This window comes from Hypanus sabinus, chromosome 4 (genome assembly GCF_030144855.1).
Source record: "Hypanus sabinus isolate sHypSab1 chromosome 4, sHypSab1.hap1, whole genome shotgun sequence".
Classification (NCBI taxonomy): Eukaryota; Metazoa; Chordata; class Chondrichthyes; order Myliobatiformes; family Dasyatidae; genus Hypanus; species Hypanus sabinus.
Window position 1 is genome coordinate 100,216,698 of NC_082709.1, and position 23,820 is coordinate 100,240,517.

General features: G+C 43.1%; 1 protein-coding gene across 2 annotated transcripts in view; it reads right to left on the reverse strand.

The window, feature by feature from the left end:
* The window catches only part of plcxd2 (phosphatidylinositol-specific phospholipase C, X domain containing 2), a 43,506-nt gene that overhangs the window by 14,278 nt on the left and 5,408 nt on the right, over positions 1-23,820 (reverse strand). For both annotated transcript variants that reach the window (XM_059967719.1, XM_059967720.1), the window contains exon 2: positions 20,554-21,017. In XM_059967719.1, the coding sequence (XP_059823702.1) occupies positions 20,554-21,017 (464 nt within the window). The remainder of the gene's footprint in view (positions 1-20,553; positions 21,018-23,820) is intronic.

A 23,820-nucleotide genomic window follows, 5' to 3' on the forward strand; every position in this document is an offset into this window, starting at 1 on the left:
TTTTTTACATATACAGTACAAATACACACACACACACACACACACATATGTATATATATATATATACACACACACTATATATGTATAGCAGAGTTAGGCTATTCAGCCCATTGAGGTATTCTTTGGTGCCCTGACCAATCCGGAAACAATCAACTTCCATCTTAAATATACCCAAACGCTTGGCTTCCAACATAGTCTGTGACAGAGCATCCAGAAGATTCACTACTCTCTGGCTAAAAGAATTCCTCCTTCCCTCTATTCTTAATGGTCACCAAACAATTTTGAGTCTGTGCCCTCTAGTTCTGGATACCCCCACCATAGGAAACATCCTCCCCACATCCACCCTATTTAGTCCTTCCCGGAATCATCCTTGTGGACTTCCTCTGGACTCTCTCCAATGACAGCACATCCTTTCTAAGATATGGGGGTCCAAAACTGTTGTCAATGCTTCAAGTGCGGCCTGACTAGCGTCTTATGAAAGCTCAGCATTATTTGCTTGCTTTTATATTCTATTCCTCTTGAAATAAATGCCAATATTGCATTTGCCTTCTTTACCACAGACTCATCCTACAAATTAACTTTCTGAGAGTCTTGCAAGAGGACTCCTAAGTCCCTTTACACCTTTGATGTTTGAAGCTTCTCTCCATTTAGATAATAGTTCGCACTATTGTTCCTTATACCAAAATGCATTATCACACATTTCCCAACACTGTATTCCATCTGCCACATTTTTGCCAATCTATCAACCCCTCCACCTATCATTGTATCATCCACAAACTTTGCCACAAAGCCATCAGTTCCATTACCTAAATCGTTGACAAACAATGTGAAAAGTAACGGTCCCAATACTGACTCCTGAGAAACACCACTAGCAGCCAACCAGAAAAGGGGCCTTTTACTCCTACTCACTGCCTCCTGTCTGTCAGCCATTCCTTTATCCATGCCAGTATCTTTCTTGTATTGCCATAGGATTCTACTTGTTAAGCAGTCAAATGTGTGGCACCTTATCAAATGCTTTCTGACAATCCAAGTAAATGACATTCACTCCCTCTCCTTTGTCCACCCTGCTTGTTACTTATTCGAAGAATTCTAACAGATTTGTCAGGCAAGATTTCCCTTTACAGAAACCGTGCTGACTTTGACTTATTTTATCATTAGTCTCCAAGTACCTCAAAACCTCATCCTTAATAACACACTCCAACACTTTCCAAACCACTGAGGTTAGACTATTTGGCCTATAATTTCCTCTTTTTTGCCTTCCTCCCTTCTTAAAGAGTGGAATGACATTTGCAATCTTCCAGTCTTCCCGGACCATGCCAAAATTGAGTGTTTCTTGAAAGATCATGACCAATGCATCTGTTATCTCTTCAGGTCTCTCAGGACTCTGGGGTGTAGTCAGTCTGGTCTATCCACCTTTAGACCATTGACTTTACCTCACACTTTTTCCTTTGCACTCACTCCTGTTTCCTGACACTCATGGGCCTCTGGCACACTGCTAATGTCTTCCACAGTGAATACTGAGCCAAACTACCCATAAAGCTCATCTGCCATTTCTTTGTCCCCATTACTACCTCACCAGCATAATTTTCCAGTGGTCCAATCTCAACTCTCACCTCCCTTTTATTCTTAATATAACTGAAAACACCTTTGGTACCCTGCTTTATATTATTGGCCATTCTACCCTCATATTTCATCTTTTCCCTTCTTATAGCTTTTTTAGTTGCCTTTTGTTGGATTTTAAAAGCTTCCCAATCTTCCAGCTTCCCACTCACTTTTGCTACTTTATATACCCTTTCCTTGGCTTTTATGCAGTCCTTAACATCCCTTGTCAGCCATGGTTGCCTAGCCCAGCCATTTGAGAACAACTTCTTCTGTGGGACCTATCCATCCTGCGCCTTGTGAACTATTTCCAGAAACTTCCACCACCTCTGCTGTATTGTCATCTCTGCCATGGCTACTACTTGGAGGCCTATAAACGATTTCCATTATGTTTTTTTTTACCCTTGCAATTTCTTAACTCCACCCAGAAAGACTGAACATTCTCTGACCCTGACTCACAAGTTCATCCATCTTATTCCGAATACACATGCATTTAAATACAGCACCGTCAGCCCTGTATTCTTCGCCCTTTTGAATGTTGCCTCTGTGGTTCAATTTAACTCCTTGCTCCATCTACATTTGTACCCAATGTTTGGCTTGTCCTTCCTCACACTCATGTTACACCCATCGTCTACTTGTAAATCTGCTGGCTCATCCTCAGCTCTATCATACTGGTTCCCATCCTCCTACCATATTAGTTCAAACCACTCCCAACAGCTCTAGTAATCTTGCCCACTGAATCCCTGTCCACTGCTCCAATCCTTCAGCCATACATTTATCTGCCACCTCATTCTATTCCTATCCTCAGCATCGCATGGCACAGGCAGCAGCCCTGAGATTGCTACCTTTGAGGTCCTACTTCTCAGCTTCCCTCCTAACTGCCTGTATTCTGTTCTCAGGACTGTTTCCTTCCTATGTCATTGGTACCAAAATGTACCACGACTTCTGGCTGCTCACCCCCACCCCCCTTTCCAGAAGCATGTTCCGAAACGTGTCCTAAATTCGCTGAGCCCAGAATACACTAATCCTGCCCTGTAATTCCCCCACATTCCTGAAATCAGACTCCCTAACTCCCCCAAGCCCAGAATACACTAATCCTGCCCTGTAATTCCCCCACATTCCTGAAATCAGACTCCCTAACTCCCCTGAGCCCAGAATACACTAATCCTGCCCTGTAATTCCCCCAGATTCCTGAAATCAGACTCCCTAACTCCCCTGAGCCCAGAATACACTAATCCTGCCCTGTAATTCCCCCACATTCCTGTTCCTAAAACATTATTCTGAACCCTCTAACTCCCACTCTGAGCCAAAAGAACACTAATCTTACCCTCTAATTCCCTCACATTCCTGATTCTAAAACCTAATCTGACCCTCTAACTCCCCCACGCCGAAGAAACGCTAATTCTGGCCTCTAATTCCCCCACATTCCTGAAACACTAATCTGACCCCTCCAACCCCCCCCCCCCGCCCGCTCTGAGCCCAAAAAATACTAAAAAAAAAGACAAGTAAAACTGAGTCATGCCCTCACAGAATTTGCAGGACCAAAACGTACCCAATGCAACAAATATGGTCTCACCAACACCTTGTATATCTGCAGCATAATGCTCCACCCTTACACTCAGTGCCATGACTAATGAGGGCTAGCGTGCCCTCTTCACCAGCCCATTTCCCTGTGATACTATTTTCAATGCACTTGAACACCTTTATCTCTCAGTTCCATTATGCTCCCCCAGGCCCCTACCATTCACTTGCAAACTCCTACCCTGGTCCGACTTTCCAAAATGCACCATTTCACACTTGTTCAAACTGAAGCACGTTTACACCCTTACCTAGCTGATCAAGAACGGAATACTTAATAGTCTTCTTCACTGTCTATGTTATCACCCATTTTAATATCATGCACACTTACTGGACATTCACATCCAAATCGTTCATATAAATGACAAGCAACAAAGTTGTCAGCACCAAGCCCCAGTGCACCACTAGTTACAGGCCTCCAGTCCAACCAACAACCTCTGACTCTCACTCTACTTCTTACCATCAAGCCAATGATGAATACAATAACCCTACCCTTACCCCTCAGTTTGATTTCCCCACTGCTGCATTACACCTAAAGCAATGCCACTCTATCACATTGCCATATCAGTGCCAAGCCATCATTCTGTGGAAGAATGGTGTTACAGCATTCCATTTTGCTGCAACGTTACAATGCTGCTGTGTTTTGCAAATTTATAAATAATAAAAGGGTGTTATAGGGTCACCACGGACAGTAGTCACAGTGCCGGGCAAAGCATAAAACAGGAACTTGGAGAAGGAATATTTTAAGAAATAAAGCAATCCTGGAGAGACCAAACCTTCAGAGAGACTGGGCAAAGGTAGAGTCAGATCAGGCTCTCCGGCCCACCAAATCTGTACTCGGGTATCCACGTAGATCAGCCCTGTTTCATTCTCAATGCATTCCCATCACCCAACCCAGATTCTACCATTCACCCATGCATGCACTAGAGTAAGTTACAGGAGCCAATCAACCTACCAACCCAGAAGTTTTGGAAATGTGGGCAGAAATCCCACACAGTCAGGACTGAACCCACATCTCTGGAACTGTGAGACAGTGATTCTACCAGCGGTGCCACTGTGTGTCCACAGTCAGTGAAGGAAACAGGCTCCTTCTAGAGAGTCACAAAGTCAGCACAGCAATCCATGCTGCCCCAGTCATCTGGTCCACCTCTACAGCAAAGGAAGCTTATTCTCCACAAGAGATATATGCATATATATCCTATATGTGGATAGGTATATGGACATGAAAGAAATGGGCTGAGTGCAGGTTGGTGGGACTAGGTGAGAGTAAGAATTCAGCACTGACTAGAAGGGCTGAGATGGCCTGTTTCCGTGCCGTAATTGTTATATGGTTATAGAGGAGCAGAAGTAGGCCATTTCACCCATTGAGCCTGCTCCACCAATCAATCATGGTTGATCCAATTCTTCCAGTCAACCCCACTCTCCTGCCTTTTCTTCATATCCTTTGATGCCCTGGCTAATCAAGAACCCATCTATCTCTGCCTTAAATGCACCCAATGACTTGGCCTCCACAGCGGCTCGTGGCAACAAATTCCACAGATTTACCCCCCTCTGACTGAGGTAATTTCTCCACATCTCTGTTCTAAATGAACGTCCTTCAAACCTGAAGTCATGCCCTCTTGTCCTAGACTCCCCTACCATTGAAAATAACCTTGCCATATCTAACCTGCTCAGGCATTTTAACATTTGGAATGTTTCTATGAGATCCCCCCTCATTCTCCTGAACTCCAGTTCGGTGCAGACTCGAGGGGCCGAATGGTCTACTTCTGCACCTATTGTCTATTGAATACAGCCCAAGAGCTGCCATACATTCCTCATATGGTAAACCTTTCATTCCTGGAATCATTCTTGTGAATCTTCTCTGAACCCTCTACAATGTCAGTACATCCTTTCTAAATAAGGAGCCCAGAACTGCCCAGAACCCACAATACTCCAAGTGTGGTCTCACAAGTGCCTTATAGAGTCTCAACATCACATCCCTGCTCTTATATTCTATACCTCTAGAAATGAATGCCATTTCATTCACCTTCTTCACCACTGACTTAACCTGGAGGGTTAACCTTTAGGGTATCCTGCACAAGGACAGCCAAGTCCCTTTGCATCTCTGTGTTTTGAATTCTCTCCCCATCTAAATAGTCTGCCTGTTTATTTCTTCCTGCAAAGTGCATGACTGCACACTTTCCAACATCGTATTTCATTTGCCACTTCGTTTCCCATTCCCTTAAACTATTTAAGTCTCTCTGTTTCTTCAACACTACCTACTCCTCCACCTATCTTTGCATCATCGGCAAATTTAGCCACAAATCCATTAATCCCATAGGCCAAATCATTGACATACATCGTAAAGAGCAGCGGTCCCAACACCGACCCCTGTGGAACTCCACTGGTAACCAGCAGCCAGCCAGAATAGGGTCCCTTTATTCCTACTCTCTGCCTTCTGATGAGCAGAATAGGACCATTATTCCCACTCTCTTGCTAAGCAGCCCCTGTTAGGCACCTTGTCAAAGTCCTTCTGAAAATCTAAGTATATCACATCCATTATATCTCCTTTCTCTACCCTGCTTGTAATTTCCTCAAAAAATTGCGGTAAGTTAGTCAGGCAGGATTTTCCTTTCAGGATACCACGCTGGCTTTAGCCTATCTTGTCACGTTCCTCCAGGAACTCCGTAATCTCATCCCTAACAATCAATTCCAACAACTTCCCAACCACTGATGTCAGGCTAACAGGTCTATAGTTTCCTTATTGCTGCCTCCCACCCTTCTTAAATAGCGGAGTAACATTTACAATTTTCCAGTCATCCGGTACAATTACAGAATCTTTTGATTCTTGAAAGATCATTGTTAAACCCCCCACCCCCGCAATCCTCCAGCTATTTCCTTCAGAACCCAAAGGTGCATACCATCAGGTCCAGGAGATTTATCCACCCTCAGACCATTAAGCTTCCTGAGCACCTTCTCAATCATAATTTTCACTGCATATACTTCATTTCCCTGACACTCTTGAATGTCTGGTATACTGCAGATGTCTTCCACTGTGAAGACTGATGCAAAATACACATTCAGTTCCTCTGCCATCTCTGCATCTCTCATTACAATATCTCCAGCATCATTTTCTATTGGTCCTATATCTACCCTCAACTCTCTTTTACCCTTTTATACTTAAAAATGTTTTTAGTATCTTCTTTGACATTAATCACCAGCTTCCTTTCATAATCCATCTTTTCCTTCCTAATAACCTTCTTAGTTTCCTTCTGCAGGTTTTTAAAAGCCTCCCAATCCTATTGTACTTCCTATTTGCTTTTACTTTGGCTCTGACTTCACTTGTCGTCCTTCTTCCATTTGAAAATTTCTTCTTTTGGAATATATCTGTCTTGTATTTCCCTCATTTTTCACAGAAACTTCAGCCATATCTGCTCTGCTGTCCTTCCTGCTAGTGTCTCTTTCCAGTCAACCTTGGCCAGTTCCCCTCTCATGCCACTGTAACTTCCTTTATTCCACTGAAATACCAACACGTCAGAATTTAGTTTCTTTTTCTCAAATTTCAAAGTGAACTCAATCATATTGTGTCCACTGTTCCCTAAGGATTCCTTAACCTTAAGCTTTCTTATTACCTCCAGATCATTGCACAACACCCAATCCAGCACAGACAATCCCCTAGTGGGCTCAACAAGCTGTTCTAAAAAACCATCCCTTAGACATTCTACAAATTTTCTCTCTTGAGGTCCAGTATTGGCCTGGTTTTCCCAATCCACTTTGATGTTAAAATCCCCAACTATTATCATGACGTTGCCCTTCTGACACACTTTTTCTATCTCCTGCTGTAATTTGTAATCCACATCCCAGCTGCTCTTTGAAGGCCTGAATACAACTGCCATTAGGGTCCTTTTACCCCTGCCATTTCTTAACTCAACCCACAGAGACTCTACACCTTCCAATCCTTTCCTTTCTAATGATTTAATATTACTTCTAATACACAGGGCCACAACACCCTCTCTGCCTACTAACCTATCTTTCCGATACACCGTATATCCTTGAACGTTCAGCTCCCAATGGCAGCCATCCTTTAGCCAAGTTTCAGAGATGACCACATCGTACTTGCCAATCTGTAGCTGAATTTCAAGATCATCCTTTTTATTTCTTATGCTGCGGGAATTCAAACACAACACTTTCAGTCCAGTATTTGTTGCTTTCTGTTTTAACTGCACCACGCCTCTCTTGCCCTGTAACTCATGCCACTGGCTGTGACTATGCCTCACCTCCTGTCTGTCCTTTCTATCATCTCTGTTGCACACTATCTTTGATTTATGTCTGTTTTCCCCTTCCTCAGCCCTATCACTCTGGTTCCCATTCCCCTGACAAATTAGTTTAATTTCAATTTCCTTTCAAATCTCTGATGTTTCTTTTCATTATCTTTAGAGACAGTTCTAGGTCAGTAGCAATCACTGAGTAAAGAAGCTCTGTCACATTTTCCCTACATCTTTGCTCTCGAAGCCCTGTTCTAGTGGAAACAGCTGTTCTATATATCTCACCTAAACCTGTTGAAATCCAGTTCATTTCCATCACCGCTGAGGAGAATGGTTTCCCCAGTAAAACCTCGTAGCTGAAGTCCTACAGTCTGAGAGACAACCTGGTAAATCTCTTCTGTAATTTTTCTGTTCTAAAGAGCAGTGATCAGGTGCGATGCAATGTTCCAGTAACAATAAAGCCAGAGCAAACTTCTCCAACCTCATACCGTGCTCACTGGTTATGGCAGTACCAAAATAACTGGCAAATTTCCTAAGCTCCTACTGCATTCCAATGTCCATGGTGTCATATACACTCAGTGGCCACTTTATTAGGTACATGAGTGGAACCCAGTGCAGTCTTCTGTAGTTTGAACAAGTTGTGCATTCAGAGATGCCCTGGCGGACATGATTGTTATAACACGTGGTTATTTGAGTTACTGTAGCCTTCCTGTCAGCTTAAACCAGTCCGGCTATTCTCCTCTGACCTCCCTCATTAACCCAGGTGCCACACACTGGATGTTTTTCTGTGCCATTCTCTAAACTCTAGGGAATGTTGAATGCAAAAATCCCAGGAGATCAGCAGTTTCTGAGATATTCAGCCCACCCTGTCTGTCACCAACAATTATTCAAAGTCACTTCGATCACATTTCTCCCCCACTCTGATGTTTGGTCTGAACAACAACGTAACCTCTTCATCATGTCTGCATGTTTTTATGCATTGAGCTGCTGAACATGATTGGCTGATTAGATTTTTTCATTAACAAGCAGGTATACAGGTACGAGGGGTGATTGATAAGTTTGTGGCTTAAGGTAGAAGGCGTCAATTTTAGAAAACCTAGCACATTTATTTTTCAACATAGTCCCCTCCTACATTTACACAATTAGTCCAGCGGTGGTGGAGCATACGGATCCCTTCTTTGCAGAAGTGGTCCACAGCAGGGGTGATTGACAAGTTCGTGGCCTAAGGTAGAAGGAGATGAACAAAGAACAAAACAGCACAGTACAGGCCATTCGGCCCACAATGTTGTACCAACCCTTAAACCCTGCCTCCCATATAACCCTCCAACTTAACTTCCTCCATATTCCTGTCTAGTAGTCACTTAAACTTCACTAGTGTATCTGCCTCCACCACTGACTCAGGCAGTGCATTCCACACACCAACCACTCTCTGAGTGAAAAACCTTCCTCTAATATCCCCCTTGAACTTCCCACCCCCTACCTTAAAGCCATGTCCTCTTGTACTGAGCAGTGGTGCCCTGGGGAACCACCATGAGTTATACAGCTCTCATTACATGCACGTGCAGTTCAACTCTTTGAGTGCTTATGCATGAAGTTTGAAGTTAATAACTCGTTTATATATAATCTAATAAAGTGGCCATTGAGTGAAGACAAGAACCACTGAGGAACACCATCAGTCAGGAAAATTAACCCTTCACTGCAAAGAAAAATAGGAAATTGCTGAGGACACTCAGGAGGTCAGGAAGCCCCTAAGTAGAGTCAACAAAATTAGTATATCAGGTCATTTTCCTGAGATGTTAGATGTTCCTCTCTCTACAGATGCCACCTGATCTCCAGCATTTCCTTTCATTTAAGATTTATAGAACCTGTATTTTTTTCAACCCCTTACCATGTCTTGATACTTTCTGGCCTCAAGGCAACGTTTTCATTTAAGTTTACTCTAAGACCTCATTTAAAGTTCAAAAGTTTGAAGTAAATTTCTTATCAAAGTACATGTATGTCACCATAAAACACTGAGATTTGTTTTCTTGCGGGCATGCTCAGTAAATCCAAGAACCATAATACAATTAATGAAAGACAGGATGGAGAAACAACCAGTGTGCAAAAGACAACAAAATGTGCAAATACAAAAGAAAGAAAAAATAATAAATAAACAAACAATAAGAATTGAGAAAATGGGCTGACGAGTCCTTGGAAGTGAGTCCAGAGGCTGTAGGAACAGTTCAGTGATGGGGCCAGTGAAGTTGAGTGAAGTTACCTTCAATGGCACAACAGTCTAATGGTTGAGGGGCAATAACTGTTGAGGTGCGAGTCCTGAGGCTTCTGTATCTTCTTCCTGATAACAGCAACAAGAAGAAAGCACATCATGGGTGGTGAGGGTCTTTAATGATGGATGCTGCTTTGCTACGACAGCGCTCCATGTAAATGTGCTCAGTGGCGGGGAGGGCTTTAACTGTAATGGACTGGGCTGTATCCACTACGTTTTGTAGAATTTTCCATTCAAAGACATTGGTGTTTCCATTCCAGGCTGTAATGCAACCAGTCATTATACTCTCAACCTCACATCTTTGGATGTTTGTTAAAGTTTTAGATGTCATGCCAAATCTTCACAAATTCGTAAGGAAGGCGAAGTGCTGCTGTGCTTTTTTTGTAATTGTACATGTGTGCTGGACCCAACGCAGGTCCTCTGAAATGGTAACGTAGAGGAATTTGAAGTTTCTAACCCTCTCCACTTTTGATCCCTCAATGAGAACTGGGCTCATGGACCACCAGCTTCCTCCTCTTGAAGTCAATAACCAGCTCCTTGGTCTTGCTGACATTGAGTGAGAAGTTGTTGTGGCACCACTCACCCAGATTTTCAATCTCCCTTGAGAATCAGTTGTGTTAACCAATCTCTTTATGTTGCACTTGGTGCTTCTCCAATCCAGCTGAATTTTTCAATGAAAGAACATGGAAAATTGATGCAGCTAGTACAGTTGTTAGGTGGTTAGCAGATGAAAGTTTTGTACACATCATTGACATACTACCTCAATTGAACCCAAATTTGTCCAAACAATGTAATATTTTTTCCCTTTGATACTAGAAGTACAATGTTGCCCACATCTAATGCTAAACTCGCCACCATCCAGTAGTTACTTCCATGAGAAAGGGGCCATTCTCCAACAAAAAAAGTTAACTGAATTTTGGATGGTTGGTTATTTTACTCTAAATTTTGTATGAGGCAAGGTTAATTAGTAATTTTGAAGGTGGACAATTTAACATGATTGGAAGACTGTGACTAGTGGTGTGTTACAGGAATCATACTGAGTACACCACTACAGCTGTTTGTTACGTACATGAATGATCTGGAAATGATAGGAACACAGGAGGTATGATTAGTAACTCTGGAGATGAAACAAAAATTGGAGGCATTGCAAGGAGGATCATTTTGCCATATGGAATTTAATCCTTTTCAGTAATGTACTCTGGGAGGGCTAATAAAAGTAGAACACATGCAATGAATGGTTTGGCCTCCATGGTATTAGGGACAGACAGTCTCTGCTATGCAAGGATCGATGAAGTTGCAGCACACGGTGGCGATGTGGCATACTTGCCCACTTTTGCCAAGGCGTCAAATACGTCATGTTACAACTTTCTAAAACGTCATCATACTGCACACACAAAATGCTGGTGGAACGCAGCAGGCCAGGCAGCATCTATAGGGAGAAGCACTGTCAACGTTTCGGGCCAAGACCCTTCATCAGGACTAACTGAAAGGAAAGATAGTAAGAGATTTGAAAGTAAAGGGGGGGGGGGGGGGGAATGCGAAATGACAGAAGACCAGAGAGGGTGGGGTGAAGCTGAGAGTCGAAAAGGTAATTGACAAAAGGGATACAGAGCTGGAGAAGGGAAAGGATCATGGGACGGGAGGCCTAGGGAGAAAGAAAGGGGGAGGACAGCAACAGAGGGAGATGGAGAGCAGGCAGAGTGAGAAAAAAACCTAAGTATATCAGGGATGGGGTAAGAAGGGGAGGGGCATTAACAGAAGTTAGAGAAGTCAATGTTCATGCCATCAGGTTGGAGGCTACCCAGCCGGTATATAAGGTGTTGTTCCTCCAACCTGAGTTTGGATTCATTTTGAGAGTAGAGGAGGCCATGGATAGACATATCAAAATGGAAATGGGATGTAGAATTAAAATGTGTGGCCACTGGGAGATCCTGCTTTTTCTGGCAGACAGAGCATAGGCGTTCAGCAAAACGGTCTCCTAGTCTGCGTCGGGTCTCACCAATATATAGAAGGCCACAGTATACCACACCAACCGACTCACAGGTGAAGTGTCGCCTCACCTGGAAGAACTGTCTGGGGCCCTGAATGGTGGTGAGAACCATACCACACCTTGTGTTCTGGACACAGAACATGTCATTACTCTGTAGGAAGGATGTTTCAAACAGTCCAGGGTGTAGAGGAGATTCACCAGAATGCTTCTTGGCATGGTCAGTTTCAGCTAAGCAGGGATTGTTTTCCTTGGGGCAGAGAAGCCTGATAGAGGCTCTGAGAAGATGTACAATTAGGACACTGCACAGGACAGGTGCAAAAACTAGAAGGCAATGAGCATGAGGATTAGAAATGATCCAAGGAAGAATCATTTTCCACCCGTAAAGTGACGGAAATCTGCATCGCGTGCTCAACAGGATGGTGGAGATAGAGACTGGGACTGAACACTTATTCTGGCAATTCCAGACAATGTCTCTCACCCTCTGCCTGCCACCTTGGCTGAACAGAGGAACACTTTTAGTAACAGACTAAGACAACTGTGCTGCTCCAAAAGTTTTTTGATTTCTCAAGTGCTTTCAATTCCATACAGCCCTCATTGCTGGGGGAAAAGCTCCGTTCAGTGCAGGTTGGCACTTCCATTGTATCCTGGATAATGGACTACACTTCTGAGCTGTGTGTCAGACGTGACTATAAGCAGCACTGGGGCCCCACGGGGGGCTGTATTGGCTCCCTTCCTGTTTACCACCAACTTCAGATACAACACTGAGTCATGTCATCTGCAGAAATTCTCTGATAACTCAGCAGTAGCTAGATGTATAAAGGGGGGAATAGGAGGATGAATACAGAGCCCTAGTGGAGGACTTTGTCAAATGGTGCAAGCTGAATCATCTACAGCTCACCATCAGTAAGACAAAGGAGGTGGTGATGGACTTTAGGAAGACTAAGCCTGCACTGTCCCTGTTACTGTTGATGGTGAGGACATGGATGTGGTGAAGACCTACAGGTAACTGGGGGTGCATCTGGATGACAGACTTGAGCACCAACACAGAAGCTGTGTACAAGAAGGGTCAGAGTCGCCTCTACTTCCTGAGGAGACTGAGGTCCTTTAGAGTATGCAGGCCTCTCCTTCACGTGTGCTACCAGTTGTTGCCTCCAGTACAGTCTGGGGCAATGACATCAACATGGGTGATGCCAACAGGCTCAATAGACTGATTAGAAAGGCTGGTTCTGTTATAGGAGGCCAACTGGACACACTGGAGGCTGTGGTAGAACAAAGGACCCTACAGAAAATCCTGGCAATTCTGGAAAATGTTTCCACCCTCTGCATGCCACCTTGGCTGAACAGAGGAGCACTTTCAGTAATAGACTGAGACAACTGTGCGGCCCCAAAGAGCGCTACATGAGGTCATTCTTACCCTCGGCCATTAGGCTCTATAATGAGTCAACCTATACTGGGGAAGTGATGAGCCCTTCCCCCTCCCCTGTTAGACTGTTTGTGGTAACTTACTTTTTTATTCTTTCTACCTCTCTTCTAACATTTATACCTGTGCACTTGTAATGCTACTGTGACACTGTAATATCCTTTGGGATCAATAAAGTTTCAACTTAACTTACCAAGGCATAGAGAGCAACAGGCCAATGTGCTGATAAATGGGTTATAGAGATATGACAGAAAGGCCTGTGTTTGCACTTTTGGACTCTAAGACTAGCACTTCCTCATGAAGGTGATTTGTAGTATTGCTTGATATAGAACATAGAACAATACAGCACAGTACAGGCTCTTTGGCCCACAATGTTGTGCCAACCCTTAAACCCTGCATCCCATATAACCCCCACCTTAAATTTAAATATAGACAATATGTTAGCTCCAGTCAATGACCAATTAGCTGACAGCATATTGCATCACCTAAGCAATGCCAAGCATATACATTTATTTTTACAGGATATACATTCCTTTCATGAATAAATACTCCACTTCAAAATCAGCACAGCAATGGTGAACAGGGTTTATCAAGACAGCATTAAGAAGCAGCTTACAATGTGGACAATAGGATTACAGCTTGTAAAGCTAAAGAACATTTGCTAAACGTGAAGGACATCTGAAACCGATACATAGAGAAATGAGTAAGTTGCAAGCTCTTGCAATCTGTTCATGATAAAAAGCAAGCAATCAGTAATAATTAACATGGCAGAAAAGGAGATTACAAAAGCGAGTAAGCAAAGAGGTTAAACTAATCTTTTGGATCTGTCTTCGATGAAGTCATAAAGGACAGACTGGAATGAATGTAAAGCAAGGATCTCATCAAAGGGAAGAATCAGAAGTATGTCATATTAGTATATCATTGAAAGGAGTGACTGGGGCTTAAAGCTGACAAACCCCTTGATCTGCTCACCTACATTCTTGGCCTTTAAAGCACTAGCTACAGGATTGCCCAGATTTTGGAGAGTCTCCATGGATGGTAGCAAGTGCTCCACGCTCAACATTCAAGAAAGGAGAGGGGAAAATGGAATCAAGAAGAAAGTAGTCTGATGTCAGTAGTTCAAGTTTAATACTGGGGGGCAGTACTGACTGCAGCTTGGACACTGTCCCGTACTCTGGTAGAGCATGCTGACTCCAACACCTCTCTCCTGGGTTGCTGTAACCAGGCGACACTGTGGCTTCAGGCCAAGTCCCCAGTATGACCGAGACCAAGTAGCCATAAATCAGTGAATCGGACTAGCAGCATTCACAGTAACAGTAACTTTAAAAAAGCTGCAATTAATTACTAAAATGTGGCAAAGCCTATGCAGAATTTCAACATGGAAAATGTGGCAAATGCATGGAGTTAGATATGCGGAAGAGTGGATATTCAGAAGCAATCGAACGTGTTGACCAAGTTAGGCCTCACAAGGGTTGGGGCAGATTAAATCTTGGCTGTAGCACAAGGAACAAGGTGCAGGTATAAGTGGGATGTATTCAAGAGGGCAGGGGGTAAATATTGAAATGTCACAATGTTCACTGCTTGTAGTCTATGTCATCAAACAGGGTGATGAGACCAGCTCCCCAGCTACAGATACAAAACTGGGTGTTACATCAGCTTAGAGGTTAATAAGGAGACACAGGCCATTTAAATAACTGCACATTGAAGTGGCAGATGGAAGTTGTGAAAAAAAAAGGTTGCTGTGAAATTATGGCAAGAACAAAAACCGCAGTACTTTTGTTAAAAGGCAAAGTGCAAGTACATCTGTACAGTTGTAGAACATGGAAACAGACCAGTCGTCCAAGCAGGTCTCATTTGCCCACATTTGACTGATACCCCCCTATCCAGGTACCTTCCCAAATGTCAATTATATACCTGCCTCTGGCAGCATGTTCCATATACTCTGTGTGGAAAGGTTGCCCTCAGACTCCTATTAAATCTTTCCCCATATCCTCTGCTGGTTTTTGTTTCCCCAGCCCTGGGAAGAGACTGTGCATTCATTCACTCTATCCATGCCTCCCATTATTTCCTATGCTCCACAACTCACCTGTCAGTCTCCTGTGCTCCAAGCAATAAACTAATAAGTTATGTGACCTCGTCCTATAACCCAGTCCCTTGAGTGGACAACATCCTCACATTTTCAGTACTCCTTCCAGCCTTATGGCACCTTTCCTAGAGCAGGGTGATTAAAACTGAGCAGAAACTCCAAGTGTGGCCTTGCACACCTGCAACATAACATCCAATCTGCCATACTCAATGCGCGACTGATGGAGACCAGCGTGCCTAAAGTGTTCTTCACCACCCTGTCGACCCGTGACACCATTTTCTAAGAAACATGTTTTCCTACTCCCAGGTCTTTCTACAACACAACCCAAGGTTGAGTAGATAGACCAATATCCTCTGGGATTTAGAAGAATTACAATGTTCCCTTTAATTATTTAACATTCTTTGAGATTTGACGCGAAGATGCTGAGAAGTCTCTTTATCCAGTCTGAACTCCAGTCACTAAACAGGGATTGAATCTGCGGAGTGAAAAGGGGTTGATATCTAACTAACCCTAACCCTTTAGGCTGGGGTACACGGTCATTCAACAGGATTTTGGTCACTACAGCAGCCAAGAGGAGAAATATAGGTAGTCCAACCATGCCCTCCGCAGCCCCTCGAGGCGGTTAAGCTATCGAGTATGTTGGCAGGCAGCTCATCCCTCTTCTTTCTGTCACTGCACACGTCGTTCTCTTAAAAGGGCCATTTTATATTGGTCTTCCTTTCTCCCTTTCCCATATCATCCTTCTAAGGACCCATGCTTCATATGTAGGATCTGTATCATCAAACACTTCACACGCTTTCTTAGCCTCTTCAGCTCTATGGGACACCAAGATCCTAAGCCACATTCCACTCTGTTGTTGAGTCCAATTCCTTCTACCCAGGACCATAAACATTCAAGAAACACTGCCACAATCTTGCAGCAGATGCTGAGGGATGCTTGCCTTTTTGCTACCTCCAGCAGATCACCCTGATTAATTGCTGCAGCTTCTGCCAAAACTGCCTGTAAATCACCCAGAGTCTCCTGGCCCTGTGCCAGCTCTTTCTGCAGGGGTGAACGCAGCAGTGAAGTTATACAAGGGTTACATTCGCTCCTCACCTTCATTCATTCATTCAGACCTGCCATACTGAATACGCTGATAAAGTTCTCTGGACTTGTCCCCCAGCCCACGTTTCGGTTTACTTACAACTATGGCGCTTAATCGGGCTACATCAAAAAGAGTAGAGTACCGCGTCACATCTGGTTTCCATGACACTAGTTCTCTTTCTGTTATCACAAGTGCCAGTGGGGCCGGGGTGGGGGTATGTTGGGCACCCAGGGGAAGTCTGACCATAACACCAATCAACCTCACTACTGCAGTTTGTCATCTTTGTCTGCCAAATCACCCCAATCGATGTTAGTCCTTCCCCAAATGCACAAATCACTCCTCACTAAGCTGCAGGGCAATCTTACTGCTTCTCTATTCATTTCATACAACTGGTAGATCAGCACTTCTCCTCTTCTCTAGTGCCAACTCTGCATGACGCTCTACCTTTTCCATGTCTCTACTTCCATACTTCCCTTTCAACACTCCACTTGTTCACACTGAATTTTACTAAGTAGCTCCTGCAGCATTTCATTCTGTTTTCTCTTTCTAATTATTTCCTGTAATCACATCTGCTTCCTAAATAACTATACAAGTAATTTCCTATTTTAATATCCAAACCTGCTAACCTATATGGTGGTTCAACTGGAAACATGGCACAGGACGATCTCTTCTTTCAAGCCCATCCAGGGACCGTATGATAACCATTAACTTGGTCACTTAAGTTAGGTGAAGGACCACACAAACTAATTCAAACTACTCAGAAGTTTAATGTATCAACTTACGAAATCAAATTAAAATACTTGCTTAATTCCTGAATACTACTGTTCCTCACCCAAGCTCACTTACACCAAATAGAGAATGACTTGTTGGCCAACCAACAACTTCTCTTTCTCCTCAACCTAGGTACCATGGTCTTTATGTGATTGTTGGTCTCCCAAGAGTTCTCATTCGTTCTCACCTCCAAAAACTTTCATTATAATTTTACCTTCTCAGTTCTGCACAGCTCTGTTTTGATTCTGTTGATGCTGATTCATCAGGCCAGTCTGAGTTCACTCCTTATTACCTCCAGCACAGGCTACAGGTAGCCCCACCCCACCCCCCCAAATACTTTTGATACCAGTTCTTCATTATTTTGTGATGAATCAGACCATTTTATACTAATTACAGCCTCTTCAAATCAGGCACTAGGCTCTGGCCATTTCAACTCACAGACACAGACAACTCCTCTTATTAGCTTGTTTTCTTCTGCCTTATCGAGGAGCACATACAAATAATTTCTTATTTCGAAATGATCTCTGATTAGCAGATTATTGTTAGGGAATTTGTTATGCTTCCTTCCAAGTGTTTCAATACAGAAAAAGTAAATTCAGGAAATGACAGCCTCCACTTCTTCCATCACCTAGCGAAAAACAAGATAGTTGTTTTGTCCACTGGTCTTGACATATTCCAGATATATATCTGCAGATTTATACCCAACAGTAGGTTAGAGACAGGGTTAGACAGATATCTGTCTGCAGATTTATACCCAACAGTAGGTTAGAGACAGGGTTAGACAGATATCTGTCTGCAGATTTATACCCAACTGTAGGTTAGAGACAGGGTTAGACAGATATCTGTCTGCAGATTTATACCCAACTGTAGGTTAGAGACAGGGTTAGACAGATATCTGTCTGCAGATTTATACCCAACTGTAGGTTAGAGACAGGGTTAGACAGATATCTGTCTGCAGATTTATACCCAACAGTAGGTTAGACAGATATCTGTCTGCAGATTTATACCCAACTGTAGGTTAGAGACAGGGTTAGACAGATATCTGTCTGCAGATTTATACCCAACTGTAGGTTAGAGACAGGGTTAGACAGATATCTGTCTGCAGATTTATACCCAACTGTAGGTTAGAGACAGGGTTAGACAGATATCTGTCTGCAGATTTATACCCAACAGTAGGTTAGAGACAGGGTTAGACAGATATCTGTCTGCAGATTTATACCCAACAGTAGGGTTAGACAGATATCTGTCTGCAGATTTATACCCAACAGTAGGTTAGAGACAGGGTTAGACAGATATCTGTGTGCAGATTTATACCCAACAATAGGTTAGAGACAGGGTTAGACAGATATCTGTCTGCAGATTTATACCCAACAGTAGGGTTAGACAGATATCTGTCTGCAGATTTATACCCAACAATAGGTTAGAGACAGGGTTAGACAGATATCTGTCTGCAGATTTATACCCAACAGTAGGTTAGAGACAGGGTTAGACAGATATCTGTCTGCAGATTTATACCCAACAGTAGGGTTAGAGACAGGGTTAGACAGATACCTGTCTGCAGATTTATACCCAACAGTAGGGTTAGAGACAGGGTTAGACAGATATCTGTGTGCAGATTTATACCCAACTGTAGGTTAGAGACAGGGTTAGACAGATATCTGTCTGCAGATTTATACCCAACAGTAGGGTTAGAGACAGGGTTAGACAGATATCTGTGTGCAGATTTATACCCAACAGTAGGTTAGAGACAGGGTTAGACAGATATCTGTCTGCAGATTTATACCCAACAGTAGGTTAGAGACAGGGTTAGACAGATATCTGTCTGCAGATTTATACCCAACTGTAGGTTAGAGACAGGGTTAGACAGATATCTGTCTGCAGATTTATACCCAACTGTAGGTTAGAGACAGGGTTAGACAGATATCTGTCTGCAGATTTATACCCAACAGTAGGTTAGAGACAGGGTTAGACAGATATCTGTCTGCAGATTTATACCCAACAGTAGGGTTAGACAGATATCTGTCTGCAGATTTATACCCAACAGTAGGTTAGAGACAGGGTTAGACAGATATCTGTGTGCAGATTTATACCCAACAATAGGTTAGAGACAGGGTTAGACAGATATCTGTCTGCAGATTTATACCCAACAGTAGGTTAGAGACAGGGTTAGACAGATATCTGTCTGCAGATTTATACCCAACAGTAGGGTTAGAGACAGGGTTAGACAGATACCTGTCTGCAGATTTATACCCAACAGTAGGGTTAGAGACAGGGTTAGACAGATATCTGTGTGCAGATTTATACCCAACTGTAGGTTAGAGACAGGGTTAGACAGATATCTGTCTGCAGATTTATACCCAACAGTAGGGTTAGAGACAGGGTTAGACAGATATCTGTGTGCAGATTTATACCCAACAGTAGGTTAGAGACAGGGTTAGACAGATATCTGTCTGCAGATTTATACCCAACAGTAGGTTAGAGACAGGGTTAGACAGATATCTGTCTGCAGATTTATACCCAACTGTAGGTTAGAGACAGGGTTAGACAGATACCTGTCTGCAAATTTATACCCAACAGTAGGGTTAGACAGATATCTGTCTGCAGATTTACACCCGACAGTAGGTTAGAAGATATTTAGCCCACAGTAGGGTTAGGGTCACAGTTATACAGCATGGACATGGGCCAATCAGCTCAATACATCCATGCTGACCAAGAGGTTGCATTTGGCCGATATCCCTGTAAACCAGGGGTTCCCGACTTTTTCAATGCCATGTACCCGTTTCATTAACTGAGGGGTCTGTGGAGCCCTACTCAAAATCTTTCTATCCATGTACTTACCTAAATGTCCTTTATACATTGAATTTTACCTGCCTCAACCATTTCCGCCAGCAGTTTGTCTCTGTATGCACCAGGATGTGTGGAAAACTTTGCCCTTCCAGTCTCTTTTACATCTTTCCCTCTCTCCTCAAACCGATATGCTTGTTTTGGACTCCTTTACCTTGAGGAAAAAAGTCTGTGAAACTCTACTGATGTAAAAATGTTGACATGGACCCGCAGAATAGCCTACTTACGCTATGCTGCAGCATCACATCTCTGTGTCTCTACATACCTACGTCACATTGTGTCATTACTTTATTGCATTATTCATTGCTCAACACTCCTCTGCTGTGTGGCTAGACACACATCTAGATGATTTCAGGTTTCAGTACCATACCGTGTGATCGGGCAGATGATAGAAAGGCCTTTGAACATGTACCACCAGGCTCAAGGGTATCTTTTGAGACACTTCATCAAGTTGGCACATGATACAGTTGAACACTTGATCTCCCAATCTACCCTTGTACTTTGTCTACCTGCACTACACAGATTCTGTAACACTATATTCTCCACTCTTTTATTGTGTAAGGAATGATCCGTCTGCATGGAACACAAGCAAAAGCTCTTTACTCCCACCTTGGTACAAGTGAAAATAAAAAACACAATGATCAATCTATGCAAAAGCTGCAAGGACAAACCTGGTACTTGTGTTCCCATAAATACTGAAGTGTTATCTCCTGAACCAGACTGGCCCTGCAGAGTCTGGATCCAAATATCTTTTTAAGCATTCCAATGAGGTATTCGTGGTTTGAGTCTTCCATTGCATAATGGTGATTGAAATCCAGGAAGATCACCTCCTTGCTGTGAGATTTCAAAAATTTGTTAATTTCTATCAGTCCATCATAAACCTTGTTGCCAAACAACCCATGGATGAAATAAAGCTCGCCCTCTTCTCCTGGTTTTGTGGAGACTCGGAGATCAAAGTAGCGGATGCCAGCTTCCAGCTGCTCTCTGAAAGTCAAGCTCTGCGTCACAGACCACTTCTTCATCGTTTTCTTCCAGAGAGAGCGGAAGATTCCAGCCAGATGCCTAACCACAACCGGCTGATCCAGACCAACAGGGGATGTTTCATCAATCCAAAAGCTGAAGGAGTCATGTGATCCTGTAAAGGAAACAAGGGAGATGCAGCTTACTCTCAGAACACAACACCTGGTCTCAATTTAATAATCTTTCATTTTCTCTGTGACCCAAAGTCAAAACTCAACATGGACTCAAACTGCAGTAAGATGCTCTACAGAACCCCACTTCGTCAGAGTAACCTTACACCAACACCCTGGAAATACACTTTTCTCCTCACTCCCAGTAGGCAGAAAGCCTCCATCCCAGTGGAGCACCTTATGTCTACTTTCTCTGTAACCATAATTCCTTATTCTGCGTTCTGTTACTCTTTTATCTTGTACACCTCAATGCACCACTGTAATGAATTGATCCGGATGGATGGTGTTCAAGACAACTTTTGTACTGTACCCCAATACACATGACATTATTTTTCAAATGTCAGTGGAAAAACATAGATGCGCCATCTTGCAGAGTCATGGAAAAGTTGTAAAGAGAGCCCTAACCCATGGTTACACACACACTCAAAATGCTGGAGGGACTCAGCAGGTCAGGCAGCATCTATGATAAAAGAGTTGACTTTTCAGACCGAGACCCTTCATCAGGACCTGTGGTTTACGTCAGGACAAGTTCAGCGAGTTTTACTCTAACTCTCCTCAGAGCTCTGCAATTCCTTTACCTTTCAAACTTAAGTGTAATCTATGAAAAATAAGTACAACATTTTAGTTTGTGTGTACTTATGTCTGACATGTTTGCATTGTATTGTGCTGCTGCAAAACAGTTAAAAGCTCATCGGCTGGGTAAGCATGCCCATGACAATAAACTTGAAATTGATTTACATCACTTTTGAAAGCCAAAATCCACTCCTGCTGATTATTGGGTAGTGTCCAGTGGATCTCCTTTCAACTGTTCTGAACAACACAGAAACAGGCCTTACAGCCAAACTAATTAAGTTAGTGATTAAAAGCTTAGCTGAACTAATCTGTTCTGCCTGTGCAGTGCCCATGTATATCTGCTCACATCCCTCTGTTCTGTGCATATTCAGCAAACTTTTAAATCCCTCTGAGTATCTGCCCCCAGTGCTAACCCTGGCACCCACCAGTCTCTATGTAAAAAATACTGCCTTTTGAATGTTCTCTCTCTCTCACTGTCAGAGCATGCCTTCAAGTATTGGGCACTTCTGTACTGGGCAAAAGGATTCTGTGCTTTTTATAATTTTACAAATTTCGATCAGGTCTCAGTCTCTGCCACTTGACAGAAAACAACCCAACCTCTCCTTATACCACATGCCCTCTAATCCAGGCAGCATCGTGGTGAACCTCTTCTCCAAACCTTCCAGGTCCCTGTGAGAACGTGTTTGCCATTATTAGTTAAGACACTGAGTTCAACTGTCAGGAGTTGAATGTTACACTCCGAATTTGGCCTAACTAAAGAACTTACGGAGTTTTGAACTCAGTGCATCAACCAACAAAGACAAACATGCCATATGCTTTCCTCATTATCCCATCAACCTGTGGGGCCTCTTCTGGACTTAGATTTATACTCACACTTCTTATTTTTCTGGACAAACTAGGAGATTTTTTGCATAAAGTTAATCTGCCATTTACCCACCAATCTGCTGCTAAGCTCTTGAAGTCTATATACGTCTCACGTTCCAATATGCTTCTGAGATTTCAGACGAATATGAAAATAGCTTTCTGTATATCCAAGCCCAAGTCGTGAACTAACTTGGAACCAATGATCCTCAATAATTCCTGGGGATCCACAACACACTTCTACCCACCCCTCTCAACCCCAGTCTGAGAAAACAACTGTTCACTGCTCATCTCTTTTTCTCCTCATTCAGCCAATTTGCTATCCAAGCTGCAACAACCGCTCCCTAGCCTTTAACATTATCATGGAAAAGGACGGAATCAGAGAAGACAGGAAAATTTTTAATTGGGGAAGAGCAAATTATGAGGCTATAAGGCTAGAACTTGCGGGTGTGAATTGGGATGATGTTTTTGCAGGGAAATGTACTATGGACATGTGGTCGATGTTTAAGAATCTCTTGCAGGATGTTAGGAATAAATTTGTCCCAGTGAGGAAGATAAAGAATGGTAGGGTGAAGGAACCATGGGTGACAAGTGAAGTGGAAAATCTAGTCAGGTGGAAGAAGGCAGTAACAGTGAGGTTTAGGAAGCAAGGATCAGATGAGTCTATTGAGGAATCATCTGTCATACCTTTAAGGGTATAAGAATCTGAGTTTGGGAGAAGCTATCAAGAAAGCCTCCAAGAGAATGTCTGTTTGTCGTGATGAATAAAGACTTCCATATCCACCAGCTTCTCCAGCGACTTACTCACAGTCATAACACTTCCTGTTGCCCAAGATAATCAAGGATCAGCCCCACCCAGGTCATTCTCTCTTCCGCTCCCCCCCCCCCATTGGGCAGAAGGTACAAAAGCTCGAAAACGCACACCGCCTGGCTCAAGGACAGTTTCTGTTATCAGACTCTTGTGCAATAAAGATAAACACTTCATTTGCCAGTCCACCTACTCATGGCTCTTGCACTTCATTTGCCTAACTACACTGCATTTTCTCTGTAACAGTAACACTCTATTCTGCTTACTGTTTTGTTCCACCTCAGTGTAATTTATGGAATAGGCTGTCTGGAAGAAACAGCTTTTCACTGTATCATGCTAGGTGTGACAATAATAACCTAATACCAATGACTGCCTGTATGTAAGTGTCTTAATTATGAGAGACAGTTCACAACTCAGATTGACTGAACCGCAGAGGTGAAAGCCTACAGAGACACCTTTCTATCTACTAGATCACCGTTCAGGCTTGGCAGTTATTGAGAACTATC